Source organism: Megalobrama amblycephala, linkage group LG6 (assembly GCF_018812025.1).
Source record: "Megalobrama amblycephala isolate DHTTF-2021 linkage group LG6, ASM1881202v1, whole genome shotgun sequence".
Classification (NCBI taxonomy): Eukaryota; Metazoa; Chordata; class Actinopteri; order Cypriniformes; family Xenocyprididae; genus Megalobrama; species Megalobrama amblycephala.
This window is the reverse complement of record NC_063049.1, coordinates 7,472,643-7,493,182: the sequence shown is the minus strand read 5'-3', so window position 1 is coordinate 7,493,182 and position 20,540 is coordinate 7,472,643. Positions and strand designations below refer to the sequence as shown.

Genomic DNA, 20,540 nt, shown 5'->3' with positions numbered 1-20,540 from the left:
ATCCGCCTATCAAACCATGATTGAAATCGGCCATCACTATATAAGTCATTATTTTGTTTCACCAAAAATATTCTAGTCGCTTTATAATATTAATATTGAACCACTGTACTTACATGAACTGATTTATATGTGTTTTTAGTACCTTTATGGATCTTGAGAGAGGAAATGTCATTGCTCCCTATGCAGGCCTCACGGAGCCATCGGATTTAAACTAAAATATCTTAATTTGTGTTACGAAGATTTACAAAGGTCTTACAGATGTGGAACGGCATGAGGCTAAGTAATAAATGACAGAATTTTTATTTTTGGGTGAACTAACCCAAAACTAAGTTTTCTTATCCTATGAGAAGACACCGTCTCTTAATTATTCAGAACACAACGTGGTTCTTTGAAATGACAGATGTAGCATATGCACACTTATCAGGACAGTCAATAAAATCTGGAATCTTCAGAATGCTTTTAGCATGATGGACTGGGTTGTAAATCCAGAAAACAGACACTTTGACATGTTTGTGTCACAGAGACGAACTCTGTGGTTCCCTCCTCTGGCCATCGGAGGGAGCCTTCCCCCGAATACTGACACACACACACACACACACTACATTACCCATAAGCCCGTACCTTGGACTGATTACTGCTCCAGCTGTTACCCATCACCCGGACTATAAAAGACTCTCTCAGGCACCCTCATATCGCAAAGTCTTGTTTTGCCTTGGTGAACATTTCTGAGCGTTTATAATCTCTGTCCGATTATCTGTTGTTGACCCTGCTGCTACCCGTTACCGATCCTTTTCTGCCTGCCTTTGACCCTTGCCTGGAATTACGATCTGTGAGTGATATCTGCCTGTCTTGACCTGTCTGCCTGTTACCTTGACCACGATTCTGCCTGTCCCTGCCATTCCTGTTTGCTCCTGTTTGACCTTGCCTGTACGACCATCCTTTATTATTATTAAAAGCATGCAAATGGATCCCAGCCTGAGTGATGATTCGTTACAGTTTGTTACTCTGTCAGAAATTAAACAGAGGGCCCCATTTCCTAGCTCTTGGGACATCAAAGGGCCCCTCATGTGGACTAAGTGCCAGATCACATTCCAACACACACCACACACACACAGACACACAAACATGCATTGAAGACTGTATGTGTAAAATATAATTATGCCTAAATGTAACCGCCGTTGTATGTCAAGTGCATGTATGCTTCCTAGTGTTTAGACTTAGTTTAAATGACTGTACAGTGCTTCCCACAGGTTTGAAATATACTTGCGGAGGTAGCCAGGCGAAAAGTTCTCCTATTACCCACGGCACAAAAATGGCCTACTACTAGGGGTGTGACGAGACGGGTATCTCACGAGACGAGGTGAGACAAGATTTTTACACACTATTTTTAAGAAATCCTCAGTGGTGAAATACATGACTAGAAAAAATATTCTGCAGGTGTATTTGAAATGTTTTAACTAATCATCTTGTAATGAATGTCATTTCAGTTCTACTTTCTGAGTATGAATTATCATATGCAGTAAAAGACAACAATACTCAAGCTAGGGCTGGACGATTATGGCCTAAAATCAAAACCTCGATTAATTGAACATTTTACCTCGATTACGATTAATGAACAATTTTTTTTTTTTTTTGCCCTCATAGTTCACTGACAAGGTTTGTACTGTAAATAGCCTATGATTGACTATTAAGGTGGGATATTTTTTTTCCTGTTGAAAGAGTGATCTGACATCATAGCTCACTATCAGCAGTTATTTTATCTATGGTTTGTAACATTTCTTACAGGTTTCTGCTCGTTGTAAATCAGATAAAGATAAATTAGCACAGTACCAGTAGTGATTGCGTGTGTGAATTAGTCATACCGTCTCTCTATTAATTGTGAAGCTGTGGGTTGTAAATAGTTCCTTCAAAAGTATAAAAAATAGATGCTATAACTTTTGAGTTTCTAAGCTATTTTAGTGATAAATCACAGGACAGCGTTGACAACAAGTTCCTCTGTGTGCGCGCGATCTTCACGTTTTGCGCAGCTGTTTGTATGAGTGTTCGTGCTACATGCAGCTGCGCGAGCGCGACATAGATATATGTATATATCTATGCGAGCGCGGTAGATCGATATAATAATACACATCCGATCGTCTAATCGCTTGAATGTCCAAACCATAAAACAAATACAACTGACAAAGTTTAGTCAAGACACAAGGCTCACCGCTCGCACGCCATCACTATGTGTTGCTTTTATGCCACTGACTGGACTGGGCGGAGTCACGTGGCTACACACGCAGTTATGTTTTTAAGGGGGAGTATTAACAGGATTAAAAAACCGAAATAACCGACATGGGAAAATTACGTTGGTTAGAGGTTCTGAATTTCGGTTTCGATTACTTTTCGATTAATCGTCCAGCCCTAACTCAAGCACTGTAAAAGGTTTTGCCACACACTCAACTGACTGACTTCTCTTCTGTATGATTTCAGTCTCTTCAGACCTTATACTGTACATGATTTATGAGCTTCTACAACCTTTGACCTCCTAACTGAACTCCTCTCCACAAACTGATTAAACTAAATAAAAATGGTAACACTTTATAATAAGGTCTCATTTATCAACATTAATGTATTAACCAACATCAACTAACAATGAGAAATATATTTGCTACAGTAGCCTATTTATTAATCTTTGTTTATGTTAGTTAATAAAAAGTAATTCATTGTTAGTTCAGTTTACAGTGCATTAACTAATGTTAACAAATGAAACCTTATTGTTTGTGCTTAATAAGATTAAGAGAAAACTGTTATTCGTTTTCATGGTAACACTTTATATGAAGTGCAACCATAATCGCACTCTCTCAATATTCAAAGTGCAAATAAGACAAAATTTTTCTTTGATACAGAGCTGAGAGATGGTTACAACTACACTGCCCAGCCTAAAATAGCTTTCATATTGAGAGATACTTGCATTCATCAGGGAGCCGCTTTCAAAATGCGGGGTATTGAAATCGCGTTTGAATGCGCGCTTGTGTTTACTTTCAGCGATCGCGCGTAACTCTGTGAATATGGAGCAGCGGCGACCATTTTCCAACTGAATTAAATGTTTTTTATTTAAATACAAAGTTGAATTGCGCGTGCTCGCCAAGTCTACGAGTCCGTAGGCCGTCCCATTCAGCATTTTAACGCTCTGAAGTGTGCTCAGCAGCGCCCCCTTTGTACCCTTGAAGCAGTCTTCTGCGAAGCCCGCATAGATGCAGGCTCCGCACACTTTAACTACCCAGGAATCCTTGCGAAATGCCAATCAGACTACGGATGGGAGGAGATTTCGCTCAAGAGCAACTGATGACATGGCTGAGAAGAAAATATTTAAGTGTAGGTATCATTACGGTTTTTATGACCTAGGTGTACATTTTACCAGTTGTTACCTACAGTTTATACAAACATTATGGTCATCGACCAGTGGTTGATATCTAGGGATGTCCCGATCACGTTTTTTTGCCCTCGAGTCCGAGTCCGAGTCATTTGATTTTGAGTATCTACCGATACCGAGTCCCGATCCGATACTGCTATAATACATAAAAAAGAATAAAGAAGAGCGAAAAAACAGATCCAGGATCCAGGAACAGTGCTTTTCAGGTTTTTCAGGTATCTAACAGTAGTTTTCACGTACAGAAAATGGATAAAGTAATCAAATATAAAATATCACTGCATATTATCTTTACTGTATAAAATAAATAAAGATTAATCATTATTGAAGTTACAAAAACTATTCAGTCAAGAGCTGTGAGTGATTTCTTTGTTATTTGTTGTTTGATTTAACATTAAAAACAGGCAGCAGGAATAGTTTTTTTCCCTATAAGACATGCACGATCCAGTACATATACTGTTACACATGTGCCTTTCTTTCTCGACTAATATACGTTCACTTAAGACAAAACCGACTATGTTTGCTAGGATACTCGCTAAGACGGGCATGTTGACATAATTTTTGTATGAATGTGTCCGCTGAAGCGCAAGACTTGAAAGAGAACTCAGTATTTGCGCGCTGACTGAAATAAGCGTGTGCGCGCTTCGGATGAGCGCACACAAAACTTCTCACAGCGCGCAAGCTCTCTTTCGCATTTTGTTCTTGAAGGTTTAAATCAGCAAGGCTTAAATGAGTTAGTTTAAATACAGATAGCAGCGTGTGCTGTTCAGGTCTAAACTGCGCTCGCGCTATCAACGGCGATGACGGCGTAAATGACTGGACATTAGAGCAGACGGCACTCGCAGTTAACAGTTTACAAAGAGTAACTGTTTTGTCCACGCTTTCTGATTATTGTTGCAACGTTTTGCGCATCCATCGACTGAAACATACATTATCTGAACTCTGTCTGTCTGTTTTCCACGTTGCTATTTTAAACAAACCATATTAACCAATAGATGCGTCGTCATTCGAGATGGACCGCGGTGCAAGTGCGTACCGAACCGTAAGTGGAGAACCATACGGTTCGATTTTTTACAAAGAACCGTTGCACCCCAATACATATATATCTGAGTCCTGATCGGGAGGTAACGTCCGATTCCGATCGAGTCTGAAACCACGTGATCGGGCCCGATTTCCGATCGCGTGATCGGATCTGGACATCCCTATTGACATCTCAAACATAATAATAGCGCGTTGAATAATACAATCGCATTATGATTCATTAAATAAATAGAACCGAATGTCAGGGCTTTACTGAGTCATATGTAAACCTAGTATTTATATTTAAACCTGTAAATTCATCTAAAACTCACGCACATGTTTATTATGTGTTAAAATTGTAATCTTAGTTCAAATGGAACATTATGTATTATTACAACTGTATACATTATTTAAATAAGCATGTATATATGGTCTAATGCCCAGGTGGCATAAGTAAAAGCAGGCTGTGTAGTTGACATGGAGATAATATTTTGCAAAAGAAAAGAAACCTGTTCTCTATGCTAAATATTATCCCCGAACCTGCAGCTCCTGTCAAAAAACAACCAGACCGTTATTTCCGGCGTGACGATCGAGTCTGTCCCAAAAATACCTCTCAATGCGCCCTCGTGGACTCGCGCCAAGGGCCCTATAGGTCCGCACTACATGACATCACCAAAGTGTGGACTCTGAGGAAGTCCACAAGTCCGGAGTGTGCCATTTGGGACAGGGCCAAAGAAACTTTGCCCGCCAAATAGTGCTACGCATCTATTGGCCGTTCCAGCTCAGGAGGTGTGTTAGCTTGGTTTTCCATAAAAGCAACGACACGCAATTTTCCTTTGTCTCCCGATTGTCTCTCGACTGCCCCTGAACTGCCTCAGGTGACAGCGCTGTCATCACGCGCTCAGCTCCTTCCAGGACGACCATCTCCTTGGACTCTCTCTCTTCTTCCTTCTCTGTAATTTTACGCGTCAGTTAAACCTCGTTTGAAAACCCCGCCGGAGAAATCCTCTCGGAAAGGACCAACCAAGCCAAGCGCACTGAAACTCTGCTGCACATCGACTTGAACCATATGCAAGTATTCATTTCTCTGAAATTTGTCAAAACTGATTTCTGTGCTGGCTCTCAAAAGGGTTAACTGTCGTAATTTGCCATTCTTTGATCAACTCTCCTTTCCTGTCTCTACTTTCGCTCTTGTATATATGTGTATATTCTTGTATATATATTTAGACGCATAACCTCTGTATTAGTAGTTTGCATATATTAAACACGTTATTCATGCTCGATTGTTCTTTTGCTCATTCAACAAAAACCAGGTCACTTTAACGTTTCGATCCTATCCTTGCTTTACGTTTGGATGCTAGGAGAGGAAGTCTTTCTCGTGGCCAGAGAAAGAAACCTTCATTTTGATGATATTCTGTTAGGAGCTTACTGTTTGCTGGACAAACTAATAGTTTCTCTAAATAATTATTAAACAGAACTAATCATATATGTCATTGATTATAATTCGTTGTAATTAATTCACAATATATGTTTAATTAATGTTAATCGGTATGTGCATATAATTAGTCACAAAGCTTTATGACTTATTATATTCATATGCCCCACCCATAAATTGATTAATAACTGTACAAAAATCGCTAAACAGACGTCAAACTGCTAGATCGCGCAGTAGATGAGAAGCGTTCATGGGTCGCAAGTGTTTGTTTTCGGGGTATACAAGTTTGGGTGTGTTGCATGGCTTTCCCCGCAACAACTACCGACACATCGAAACTGTTTGTGTGCAGCAAACATTTTTCTCGAGATCTCCACGAGAACGGGAGAAAGGTGGACTGCGGCCTTATTCATCCTCTGACGGGTGCATCAAATAGTGCAGTGTTTCCCATACATTGACTAGACTGTGGCGGCCCGCCACAGTCTAATTTGTCCCGCCAGTCTCAAAATGAAACGGAAATTATGTTTGTCACGATATTTAAATTACCGTCTGATAATTGCGCTCTTTTATATGTCAAAAGTGGGAGTCATAGAGCAAAATAAGTAGAATAGCACCAATTTTTCGTGCACTATATTCAAAGTCATCTGAAGCCATAGCTTCATGTGAGGGACAGAAGGATATGTAACGTTACATCAATAAGATCACGGTCAGAAACTCGTCTTCCCTCCGCAGCAGCTGTCAATCGTTCTCTGTTCAGCACTCAAACAGCGCATCGGTAACGACAGTCAGCACGGTAAAACTCTCCAATATGATATATTCCCATTATAATACTTGTAGATGTAGATAAAGGGCTGTGGATTTGCATAAAATAACTTTATCTTGCTGGAGTTTATTGCTGTTTCTGAACGATGTCATCATATTGGCTACAGGGTGTCTGTTAGATCGCACAACACAAGGACTATGAATTGGCGTCACACGCACAATAACTGAAATTTAAAAGTGAGAAGAAACATATGATTAATAAACTGTTAGATGCAGATATACATATACCGTGAACTTTTCAATGCGCAATGAAACTGCGTGCTCTGACTCGATATTGCTTCAAGCTCATCATTCTGCACTCGGGATGCGCATTAGCGTTTTTTTGCAGCTGTTTTGAAGCATTTCATATTATCATGGTTTTGCACACTGAAAGATTAGTAATAGCCTATTTTGTTCTGTCGTATCTATCATATCTTGTTGCCCCATTAAAAAGCTGCACAATAGATTAAATTTATATAAATACATATAATTATTTACATATAAATCTAATATAAATCGTTTTTTTTTTTTTTTTCATTTCATAAGAATACAAATAGTAATTTTAAATTTTTTTTATTAACATTTGGATTTATAAAATTACTGTGCTAAGTTTTTTTTTTTTTTCTTCCCAAGAATTAGGCTTGAATACTTTTTGCTGCTGAATTATATACTCACCTAGTTTACTTATTTATTGGTCAGCTTATGATTATGCATTTTTATTTATTTGTTATTTTTCATTTGCATTCTGGATTGGTTAACAAATCAAAGAGTGACCATTAGTTCCACAAATACAGATACAGGCTCCCACTAATAAATGAATTCAACAAAGGTAACCTCTTTTGCTACATATTTTTAATGGTTTAAATGGTTTAATGGTTTAAATGTAGCCTACTATATGTTGTGTACGTGACTAATGTGCCCTACCATCACCAATAAATAAATGACTTTTAGAGCACAAAATTGTTTACAAGAGAACAAATTTCTTCATTGATCTAGTCACTTAATTTTGCTCTCAGAATGCCTCAGATTTATGCATTTAAATTTAAAATGTACAAAATTTTCCTACGGGGGGGCATGCCCCCGGACCCCCCTAGAGGAACCGATGTACACCCACCACAGTCTCATAAAATCCTGTGGGAAACACTGTAGTGAGATTGCATACAGTAAGGTAGAGATGCATTAATGGATCAAAAACAAGTGTTTGTTTTTGCTTTGTAAGAGTTTCTGCGTTGCACAAGTTCTCTTCAATATCTGTGTCTCCGACACAAGCGCGATTCATCCACACTATGAGTGTAAGCGGTCTTTATGGCTCTTTAACCGGTCAAATGGCTTATAATAACGCTTTATAATAACGCTTATAATAAAGCTTTGATGCTTTTAATGAGAACAAAATAAAACTCTGAATCAGAAGCCGTTGCCGTGTCGTCATTCTCCCCTCATCTCCCTCCACTCTGCAGCTTAACCAAGCCCACTTCTGTAGCATTTTTCAAAACTGTGGTGAGAACTGACTGCTGCTGAAGCAGGGGGTTTCATGACCCTTGAAAAAAATACTCTTTTTAATGTCATAATTTGAAATATTTGTGTTGTTTTATATGTAATATAGATTATTTTCTCATTTTATTATTTTCTTTTTTGAGGAGGCACTGCCTCCCTTGACTCCTCGGAGGAAACGCCCCTGGTTGACACCGGGTGTGCCTCATACATCCTGAAAAGTGAAGCTGCGGGCTCTTTGATCGCCCCCTGGTGGCTGTATGCAGTACAGGTCATAAACCCCGCCCTCTCAATGCAGACGAATGAGACTTAAGTCAAAACATAAAAATAAATTATGCTTCAAATAAAATTTTCTGAAAGATGGTTTTGGTCATTTGAGGTAGTTGTTATCACGCTGTTACATATTCACTTGTTTGTTTTTGTGATGAGTTTGATTTTAGCTAGTAATTTGGTGCTATAGAAACGGGGTGTGTCGTCATAATTCACAGTTGATTGACAGCTTGTCTGAGGACTGTCGGAGCTTTGAGGGGAGATTGAAGATATATAACTATTAATTTTCGATTTCTGTGTTATTTCACATCGACAAAAGGAGTTGCTCAGCAGTAAACTGTACTAACCGACCTACAGGATCTGACGGATCACTGAGCTTTTTTCAGTAACGTTAATTGTGGGCATTATAAGTTAATTAATAAATGTTATTAGTTAAGATAACACACCTAATGTTAACCAGGTTGGGAAAAAGTAGGTGATCGTTATCTGGCAGTTACTAATTATTTTTATGGGTATAAAATAATAATTAGCAGGATAAAACTAATGATAGTATTTTGAAACCAAATATCTTCAAATATTTTATTTATTTATTTATTTTTTTGACGTTTTTGCGTAATGTGTCAGTGCCCATCATCGTCCGTTTTGGATTCAGTTCAATACAATGGAAGGAATATGTTGTAAAAAAAAAAATCCTTACTCCAGTCTTCAATGTCACATAATACTTCAGAAATCATTCTAATATGCTGATTTGCTGCTCAGTAATTCTGATTATCATCAATGATGAAAACAGTTCTGCTGCTTCATATTGTTGTGGCTGCTGAAAAGGCTGCTTTGCATCACAGTAATTGATAAAACACATTCAAACAGAAAACAGTTAAAGTCCCTGTAAAGTCAATTCTGAGAATTCTTTCTAAACACTTTATAAATGTTACAAATGTATTGCTGAAACACATTACAAAGTCTGTGAATTGAGTAATGCTTAATTGTGAAGTTAGAGCGTTAAACAGTTTTTCACCAAGTCTCTGCTCAGGATTTTTTTGGGCGGAGCTAAAACGGGGGTCTAATGACGCACATCGTCCCCCGAGCATAGCCCCTCCCCTAACACTATATAACTGTCGATGACGCATCGAGTGTGGCGCCGCCTCGAACTCTACAGCGGTTCACTCGCTCAATCTCGAGTGTCATTACAGTCATACAGCCCTTTGTACATTTAGCTAGTAATGCCTTCGTCACGCAAATGCATATTACATGGTTGTTAAAATATACAATATGCTCGGTCACCTTATTTAAATTTCCTAAAACGATGATATGAAGGATTCTAAAGTGATCGTTCTACACCGGACAATTTTACAAACTTTTATCAGACAGCTGGGATTCACAGATAATCCGCTGTTTTTGGTGAATGTGACTGAACAGACCTCGTCCCCCCCTCCCGCCTCGGCCGTCTTACCGTCCCGACCATAACCGATGATATATGGGGCCGGACAGAGTCTCTCCCGTCCCGGCCTTCATCCTCCCGTCTCGCGGCACCGTCATTTGTCGACTCGACAACAGTCCGGCAGTACGTGCCCAATGAGTGTAAGTTGTCGTGTGTGCTTATGTTATAATTAGAAGGTAGTCCACAGTAACTCTACTAAAATGTGCAACCCTGTAACATGATTCTTTTGTTTATATGCATCAGTATGTTTGACTCATTAGACAAGTAAGTTGAGGCTGCAGCTCTCGCGAGTGGGTGTGGTTTCAGCGCCGACAGCGGACACGCCCCCAGCGTTTGAGAGCAGAGGAGAAGGGTATTCCTGCACAACCGGAGGCTGCAGTTTCAGGACCGCAGTTCTAGGACCGCAGTTCTAGGACCCTAGTTTTTCGTGACAGCGCCACCTACCGTACTGGATCAACACTAATTAAAGATGGACAACGTGGACAGCAATCAGACGGTGAGTACCGATATTTAATTAAGTTTTATTTAGAGCTGCACGATTAATCATATCGCAATCGCAATCGCGATGTCAAGCTTGTGCGATTATATGACGCAAAATGCTGCGATTTTACGAAATAAAATAATAAGTTAATAAATAAAAAAAAAAATACATGTGTGGACACAACAACCCATTATCTGAGAGCTGTTTGCCCATTTTATACACCGCTAATAAAAAGAAGACTAGTCAGTTTCAGTTTAGGCAGTGGCATGTGTGGCGCGCGTGGTCATGACTTTTCCGGTGTGCAGCGCAGAGAACGGGTAAAGATGGATGTGGAGCAAACGGTCACTGAACTGGTGGCAAGAAAAAAACGCTACCTCTGTTATAAGGCGATATTTTGGCTATAAGATTATAAACCCAGATTAGTAGTGGTTGAAGAGGAAAGAGGATTTAATTCGGTATCGCACACAGCGCTGTTATAGGTGCGTACATGACGCACATACATACAAGGCTCGCGCGCGCACAGAGAGAGAGAGAGGCCCGTTATAGCTCGCGAACTCCAAATTGATTTCTCTTTCGCGTCCTCAGTGCACTTGGATGGTCACATACACGCATTATGTCAGTCAAAATACCCCTCTCAGCAAGTATTCATGTAAACACATTCAGTTATGTCTTAATTGCACGAGGTGAGAATTCGGATGTGTATCTATCTGATGTGTGCGTGCATGTCTTACTCTTAAAGTGACAGCAACCTATAAATACCTGCTGTTGTCTGTCATGTAAATCAAACAACAAAACACAGCTTTAACAAAGATTAATCTATATTAAATTTATACAATGAAGTGTCATTTTACATTTAATTATTACATTTCTGTGCATGAAAATTAATACTACAGTTAGACCTTATACTTTATTTGTAACTTTATGTAGTATTTATCTATGCTTGTTGTAATTGGTGTACAGTATTTGTTCTTTTTACAGTCTGTTCACTTGCCTTTAATAATGTATTATTTAGGCTAGCAGTTTATGCTATGGTATCAGAATAGTTTAAGTGGGCTAAGTAATAAATGCAAAGTTAAGTTACCCCCATCCAATTTTAAAAAAAATTTTTTGTGCTGATCCGAAAAATGATCCTATCTGTGACGTCATAACCTTGATGTGATCCGAACCATGAGTTTTGTGATCCGTTGAACCACTACAGATTAGTAAAGAAACAAATATCTTAAATGGGATTATAACAAGTTTGCAGTAATGCAAAGATGTTATTTAATTTCATAAAAATATTTTAATTTGAAAACGCTGTGCATTTGTTTGCTGTTGTTGCTAGTTTGAGTTGAGAAATACATTTCAGCATTATCAGTAATCTGTGTGTGTATTTTCATTGAGAACCAAGCAAGATGACTCATGATACTATTTGTTTATTATATCGCTATCGCAAATCGCAATCACAATATTGACCTCAATAATCGCAATATGACATTTTCCCCAAATCGTGCAGCCCTAGTTTTATTTTATAACGTTTAAACGGTGTGAAGTTTACATATTAAGAACTTCTAACTATGAATTAATAATTAATTCCCACCTAATTAAGAATTTGTGAGATAGTTTTATTAATTACTACGATGTTAGTTCGTGGCCATGATTTCAAGTGAAATATAAGTGAATCTAGCCAGCACATTAATTAAACTTATCAGATGACAAGAGCATGGCTGATGTAAGGTTTGTAAGATTTACCTGCAGCTTAATGTATTAGTGTGAATAGTGGCTTAATATTCGTTGTTTTACCATATTTAAGTATAAAATATCTTTCATAATTAAACTGCCTAGTTGCACTGTGTTTTAGCCTGTTGTTTTGGCATTGTTTTGCAATGATGAATAAGGCGTTTGGCCTAATCTGCAGGCCTACTCCACATACAGTCCATTGTTATCATGAGTTAGTTATTGTCATGTTCTGCATGGCCAATATGAAGTGATTTTATGGATTTGGTTAGGCTCATTGTAGGACAGATAATTAAAAAAGGCACTAGGGATATTTTCATGATCTTAAAATATTCTAACAAGTAGGCTCTCTCTTTTTCAAGATGCATATAACAATCCAAAAAGGGAGATCCCTGCCCGAATTGAAGAGATGCACCACATGCTGCAAGGACTTTCACTGCCCGTTCTGTAGTTCAGCTTTGTTCCACCCATCAAAGTTGAGCAAGATCAGAACCCATTTAGAGAGCCATTTCAATCATGCAGTTATCCATGAAGGTAAAGTTTTCATACATTCCCTCAGGAAATGCAATTGGAGTTAAAATGTGCATTAAAAGCCGAATGTATTTTATGATCAGTTCCATTTGAGCAGTGAATCAAAGCTCTCTGTTTTGTTTTTGAAAACCAAACACCTAATTCAAATTTTGGGTATACATAATTTACAAATTGAAATATATGATCTATTCAATGCTCTTGTTATACCATTATAGGGTATACCATTCACAGATGTGGGTTACATTAATTTGATGTCAGTAACATGAATATTCTGTTTGGCTCTCTCTCTAAAACTCCAACAGTGCATAAGTGTTAAATCATATATATTCCAGTTGAATATGTTAAACAAATGTTTCTTATATCTCTCTCTCTCTCTCTCTCTCTCTCTCGCTCTATCTTTCTCTAGAGTTGAAGCCTACAGCCATTCTATCCATGCAGCAACTGATGGAAAAGGGGTTCGCTTTGGTGCTGTTATCACAAAAATGACATATATATATATATATATATAATATAAATAAACAAACAAACATTCTTGAATCATTCTTGTGCCTTGTCTTGCCTCTCAACCTTTAAAATATCGGCTGTACTTTAGTGACTGCATACGCTGATACCAACTTTAACTTACCTGATAATGAGCTAATTCACTTTAAGGAGGTTAATCAATATACTGTATAATTCAAGAGACTAAGACTTTTAAAGTTCTCCATTTTTTACAATTGTTTTAAAATTGATATACAATTTTCTTTTATATTTTGTGTAAATTCATGTTCAAATTTAAAATTGTGACTCAAAGCACACTTAGTAATTAACCTCTGCTGCATTTTGAATCAAAAATCACATTTAAAAACAAATACTACTGAGATTAATATATTGATGCTATATACAAACATGACCAAACTAAACCAACAGGGCCCTAGAACTGCGGTCCTGAAACTGCAGCCATCGCTATATCATCCAGTACGGTAGGTGGCGCTGTCACGAAAAACTAGGGTCCTAGAAGTGCGGTCCTAGATCTGCGGTCCTGAAACTGCAGCCTCCGGTTGTGCAGGAACATACTATTGGAGCAGAGAGCGCTGCCTATTTTTTCGAGATTTTGATAACTTATTTCATTTACTTGCAGATTTTTTTAATGATTCAGATTTGGCTGGGTGGTTAATAACACATTTTTCTGTGGTGTGCAAAGCTCAAAACACATACTTTAAAATGACTTTACAGGGACTTTAAAGTATAAAAATATTTTACAACATTTACTCTTTTTTAAATTTGATCAAATAAATGCAGACTTGGTGAGCATTAAAAACTTTTAAATTCATTAAATTCAGCCTCTGAATCTCTGATAACTGAATCTGTATACAGTGACTGAAAGGACTTGCATCGTTTACAAGAGAGCAAAACGTGCGAAACGTAAAGTCAGCGGTGAGTAATCAAAAACATCTCTGATTGGTCATGGCATTCGTAAAGTTGTGCGATTGGTTATAAAACTAAAAGCAACAAAAACGCATAAAAATACATCTAACGTACTGCAAAGTGAACAGGTCCAAATAAACTTTTTAACGGCCTTAAAGTCAGGACATCCTCATTGCAGACTTTATACATTTATTAATGCCCAACGGGACTTGCCTAGCTGAATAATTAAAGGCAACCTTTATATGTAACGTTAACGTTAAGCCCTTGCCTTCAAAAGCAGCATTTTTCAGCTTTTAGAGACGCGTCTTATGTCGGATAACTTACCTTAATAATTCAGAATTATGCCATTAAAAAGTGGTTACTATAAATCGGTGTTAACGTAACGTTACTCATCGCTGCTGAGGAAATTCAGTTTTACCTCATGTGAAAGCATCAGTAAATCTATAAAAATGCGAATGTAACTTTATTAATGACGTGTAAAACAAAATTACACCTTACTGTCAACAAAAATTACCTCAATTTTAAGCCTCACCAACATAATAGGCCTAACGTTGGTATTAGGGTTACGCGCCAAAAAAGACAAACTTATTTTACAGTTTAAAGGTCATTTTAGTTGCCAAAACAAAGTTCCCTATGCTTAAAAACACAGAAAACACAGACATGTTTAGAAAATATTAATTTTACCTGCTTATTTCCTGCCTCCACGACCTCGAAATTTCCAGAAACAATTCTGAGGGACTTGCTGCGCCGGCGCCTCTGCTCTGCTTTTGAAAGAAAATGTATCCTTGCGCCTGGGCATGAATTCAGTTTAAATTATTAAAAATCTTTATAGTTATAATGTTTTTCCGCTTATTTTCGGCAAAGATTATATGACATAGGCCTATGATATGATATTATTTGGGGGGAAAATCGTAATTAAAAACATTCAAAGCAGGACTACTTTGTCAAGCGTAATATCGTCAGGTGGTGACTAGGTCATATTGAACTTGTAGGTCCCATACAGTCTATGGTCCCATATGAGACCCACTTATTTTCTGACATTTGTTATTTTCCTTCATTCCCAACTATGCACATTGGAAATAAAATATTTTTGATAAATTCATAGGCAGGTTAACATATTATTGATCATTCAACAAAATGAAATGTCACAATAGAAATTCATGACTTTAAAAAGTTGTTATATTGATCAGATCCTATATCTGTGATATTATTTGTTCTTTGTGTAAAAGCGACTATCAACCAAATCTAATGATTTCAAAAGTTTAAATGTATAAAGATGTATTAAGCATGAAATTATTTTGCCCACATAGGTGAAGGTCCCATATTATCATCCAATATGGGCATACGTGACCCATATAAATTGCTCGTGTCCATGCCCATGGAACCCACGTTGCCTGGATATAACCCACATGGGGCCCACATATCAATGTTGAAAATATAATTTGCTGTTCTTGCGGTTCTTTTTTAGTTTAACTTCATTTGGTTGCATTATTGTACTTACGCAGAGTGAAGTATACCCCAGTGAAGTATAAGTTCTTGTCGGTTGAGAGATCACCGTATCGACATAAGAGTTACTTTTCCATTATAATATTTCAGCAATCATGTCACATCAGCTGCCATATTCACAAAGGAATCCCTCTTTTGAACTAATAGATCGAACAGGTTTGGAAGTAAACTGCTTTGTGACTCAGTTTGATTCATTTGGACAGTTCACACACACAGTGAATCGTTTGTAGTTGTTTCTCACACTGCAACAAAGCAAAAAGAGCACACGGTGAGGTAGATATTTTCCTACAATCAGTTGAAAAATGTTTGGTGTTGTAAAAATTTAAATCTTTAGCCTATAAGTCAAAGATGATGCAGCTCTTTATTGCTTATGGATTACTCTGTTCTGCTGGTAAAGGCAAATATGATCATTCATACAACAGACAACAATGAAACTTAAGCATGTTTTGCACATAATTTCTTGGTCAATCCTCCAAGCATGCTTTTGGCTTTCTAAATAAGGTATGTTTTTATTGTTTTATTGTATAAAATTTCTCTCACATTTTCATTTCAGAAGGGGAAAAAAATGCCCACAAATATGCTAAAATATGTAATGATTTTGAGTGTTTCATACAAAAATCATCCATCAAATGATAAATAATTTTAGTAATAAAATATACAAATCTTGTCCCAACAATTATGCAGAAATGCTATTGTAAGTTTTACTTGTTTTGTCTATTCCATTAGCATATTGCTATCTTAAAATAAAAAAACAATAAACAAATGGGCCAATCATGAGTAATATAAACACTTATGACTGTAATAATGCAGATGTAATTGAACTTATGTAATGCATACAGTGTGTTGAATGTTAATATAGTGCAAATACGTAAAAATAAAGCAGCAGGGCAGAACGATACATGCATCTCTATGTTTCTATACACAGCAGAGATTTTACAGCGCAAACAGTTGTCAGTTTAAAATGCCCTTCAAAGACTTCCACAACAGCAGAGATTTCAGCATTGAACACCTAGTGTGGTCTGAAGCTCTTCTGAAGAAACTTTTAAAATAAAAAGATTGTTTGGAAATATATTTTTGTTTGCTTTAAGATTATATTAAAGGGATAGTTCACCCAAAAATGAAGATATTTTGAGAAATCTCTCTGTTTTTTAGTCCATAAAATTCCTTTGGTAACCAATAGTTTTCAAAACATATAATAAAGAAATTCATAAAGGATTGGAACGGCATGAGAGTGAGTAAATTCAGACAGACTTTTAATCTTTGGGTGAACTATTCCTTTAACAAAAAATCCAAACTTGTTTCTAAACTTTTCCTTTAGAAAAGCTGTTTTATCCAGACTCTTCTACTTTCCCGTTACGTCTGCGTGTCTCAAGGTCTAGATGGGTTCTTGTGGTCAAGGCAGTGCCCGTTTTGGTGTCATCTGGGTTTGTGCTGTTATTGCTCACAGTTTGGGTGATTTCTTCTCTTGGCCTCTTCCAAGAGGGGCGAGTTGCAATCCAGAGAACAAGACCACCAAATGCAGCAATGAGCAGCCCAAGAACATTTACTAAAATGGCTTCTGGTGGAGAGTCTTTATAAGGTGGGCTTTTCCTGTGAGACAAACAGCACTTAGAAACACCTCTAAGTGCAAATTGCTTCGTCTTTCAAAGCACACATGACACAAAAAGCATTTGCATTTGTATGGTTTGTGTTGTGTCTGAAGCTGTACTTACAGGCCAAAGATGAGCTTCTCTGTGAAGCCCATGAGAGATGTGGCAATTACACTGGTGAAGATGAACAAGCCACTGTAGATGTGAACAGGCATAAGAGCTGCACGCACGTACATTGGAGTTGCAGGTATCAGATAGACGGCAATGCCCATAACTATCTGAGAGAGAGAGAAGAACACATCACACCTCAGAGGGCTCTGACAACATAAATGTTACAAAGATTTACTAAACTGTATATCTAAAATATTGATACATCCCTATGCGGTTAGCAAACTTTTGAGTTTCTATTTAACCTGTTAAAGGGCTGTATGAAGAACTGATCTTCTGTCCTTTTGAAATAAGTTTGTTGTGTTCTGTAAACAGAACATTCACAATACAAAACTCTCTCCCCAGGCCATCCAGAACATTTTCAGAAAAAAACTTGGGCCTGCACTAATGAATATTTAAGGGAGAGTTCACCCAAAAATAAAAATTCTGTCATCATTTACTCGCCCTCTTTTCGTTTCCAAAACCTTAATCAGAACACAAATGAAGATATTTTTAATGAAATATGAGACATTCTGTCCCTCCATTGACAGCTACACAACTGATACTTTCTTTGACACTTCAAAAAGTTCATAAAGAGATTGTAAAACTAATCCATTAGTCCAAATTTTCTGAAAAGACTTCATTGCTTTATATGATGAACAGGCTGAATATAGGCTTTTATACACATTTAAACAAAAAATATTCATCAACTCACACATCATTTAGTGGTAAACGGAAGCTCAAACATGTTTGATTGAAGCACGAGAACCAATGAGGTTCATTCTTGTGTTAAGCAGCACGTTTGAGCTTCCAAGAACCAATGAGATTTGTTCATGGACATCAAGCAGTGTTGCCAATTTAGGGATTTTGTCACTAGATTTAGTGACTTCACTGCCCCTTTTGAAACTTTTTTTCAAAATTTTAGTGACAAATCTAGAAATTTCTTGAACAAACCTTATCTAGATTCTTATTTTGCCCACTGATCTACATTCACATTTATATAGATCAATGAATTTCCCATTATGATGTCATCTAGTAACATTTAGTTACCAGTTTTAGCTACTTTCAATTGAAAGCAGTTGGCAACACTGACATCAAGCAGGTTCGGTTGATCTTCTGTTTATATTCACTGATGAATGTTTTGTTTAGTTTAGTTTAGTTTAGTTTAGTTTATTGATTTATAAAGCACATTTCAAAACAACGCTCAATTCATTCGGATTAGTTTTACGATCTCTTTATGAACTTTTTGTAGCATCAATGTGTCAGTTGTGTAGCTGTTTATGGAGGAACAGAAATCGCTCAGATTTTATTAAAAAATATCTTAATTTGTGTTCCTAAGATGAACAAAAGTCTTACAGGTTTGGAACGACATGAGAGTGAGTAAATGATTTACTGCCTTAAACTTAAAGATTCGGGCTACTTTTGCTCATATAGTAATCATAATAAAATATTATTACCGTTGGCCACGGGATAATATTTTATTCAGAATTGGTAAAATACTTTAACCTCTATTTTTCGCTGGACGAATAATTGATGAAGTTTTAAATATTAATTCTGAATCATTTACAGTTGATTCGGTTCTTATTCACTGTAATTTAATTACCCCTTTAGTTAGTTTTAATTGAGTTAATTCTTACACTGTCCCCAATTAGTTGGGGGTCCCTTGCACAAGGATGATCATATTTAGGGGTCTGTGACATCTAAAAGATTGAAAACCCCTGATCTATGCTGATATACGGGCCGGTGGTCAGCCAATCATACCAGCTGTCATTTACAGACTCAAATACACTGTTGAAAAATCAGCATGTATCATTTCATTTTACTAGTCAGAGAGAGGGTTGAAAATTAGTGAAAAAGGGTGGAAAATGGACTAAATTGCGTAATTATGACTGTTTATCAATGTTAACTGGATGCTGCAAAGGTGTAGGATAAATAATAGCCCTCTTTTGTTAAAATGGAAGAAGTGCCAGTGTGTCTGTGAAACCATACCTGTGTTGGGTAGAGTATGACAGCAGCCAGCCCAACCCAGCTGTGCAGGCTGTACATATTGGGAATATTCTTTGCATTGTGGAAATCAAACACAGCAACCACAGAAATGACAGCCAAGATGAAGGCGAGAACATTCAGCCCTGCATGGATAAACTTCATCATCTGCTTGCTGCACCTCCAGGTCCATGGCAGCCTGTACACAACAATTGCTGAAGAAAAAGAAATAAAAAAGTGGGCTTTTGTTATAAATCAGACTTTTTAATCAAGACAGTAAAAGTATTACAAATTTAATGTAGCCTATCTTGTAGGGGGCGATGACACCCCAAATTATGGGCATGTTAGCCTGTAAATACAAACATACTTTTTAGGGTTGAAAAAGTTAAAAGAAGAATTTTAACATTTCTTAAAAATGATAACAGGCTATAATGACCATATTGTTACGTCCCTGCTGTAATTCAGTAGGTTTTGAGACCTGTATGTTTTGAGACACAACCACCATTTCAAAATGTGTCCTAAAAGTCGAATTATTTTCGCTTCTTCTTTTAGCAAGAAAGCAACAAAACTTTTAGATTACTAAAATGCTTACTTTGTTTATTTTTTTTGTGTTTTAATACTGTACAGGACTAATTTCTTTTAGTACTCCTGTTACTTTAAATCGTGATTAAAAACTCAGGAATGTCAACCTCTGGTTGCTGAATGAAATGCCAACACCCGCACTCCTTACCGATTCCCTGAAGAAAAATAAACCCGATAACCATCAACAACGGGTGCCAGTTGAACTCAGCCGCTCCTCCGTCCCATCCGAGCCCCTCTTTGTAATATAAAACCCACCCTAAAACAAACACAATCGACACAAAACCGACCGCCAACGCCAGAATGAAGAAAACAAGAAACTGTTTGTAGTTCTCCATCCTCGCAGCCTGAACTCTGAAGTACTACCGACTACAGCAGAGCAACGACACGAGACACGTCGGAGGGGGCTGGGTCACTTTGACTTTCTCACCCAAACAAGAGGCTGTGTCTCAAATCCTAGTAAGCTGCCTATCGTGGGCAGCATTGCTGGGAGACTGGGAGTCAATATGCAGCTTCGTATTGTGTGTGATACCACAAAAATACTGTCTAGGTAGGAAGCTCACTGGCGTGCAAAAAAATCCTTAAGTATGATACATACCCAAAATGACTATGATGCTGTCCATGTAGGCAGCTCACTAGGTTTTGGGACACAGGATTCTTTTTTACCCCCTTTCTTTTTTTTAATGACAACACAATTTTGTAACTCGCCACATTGAAGTGTTATGCAACATCACTAG

The 20,540-nt window shown here is 37.5% G+C and overlaps 1 protein-coding gene and 1 long non-coding RNA gene across 2 annotated transcripts; one reads left to right on the top strand and one right to left on the bottom strand.

Moving 5' to 3' along the window:
• Positions 1-10,205: 10,205 nt before the first annotated feature.
• LOC125269805 lies at positions 10,206-13,086 on the top strand. The gene is made up of 3 exons (XR_007185195.1): positions 10,206-10,360; positions 12,424-12,595; positions 12,999-13,086. It is a non-coding gene; the product is annotated as an uncharacterized LOC125269805 (long non-coding RNA).
• A 2,761-nt stretch (positions 13,087-15,847) lies between these two features.
• Positions 15,848-20,238, bottom strand: LOC125269804 (plasma membrane ascorbate-dependent reductase CYBRD1). Its single transcript, XM_048192789.1, has 4 exons — positions 19,955-20,238; positions 19,231-19,439; positions 17,218-17,372; positions 15,848-17,095 (listed from the first exon to the last, which is right to left on the bottom strand). The coding sequence occupies exons 1-4, from the start codon at positions 20,139-20,141 to the stop codon at positions 16,834-16,836; spliced, it is 813 nt and encodes a 270-aa protein (XP_048048746.1). The 5' UTR covers positions 20,142-20,238; the 3' UTR covers positions 15,848-16,833.
• Positions 20,239-20,540: the final 302 nt, after the last annotated feature.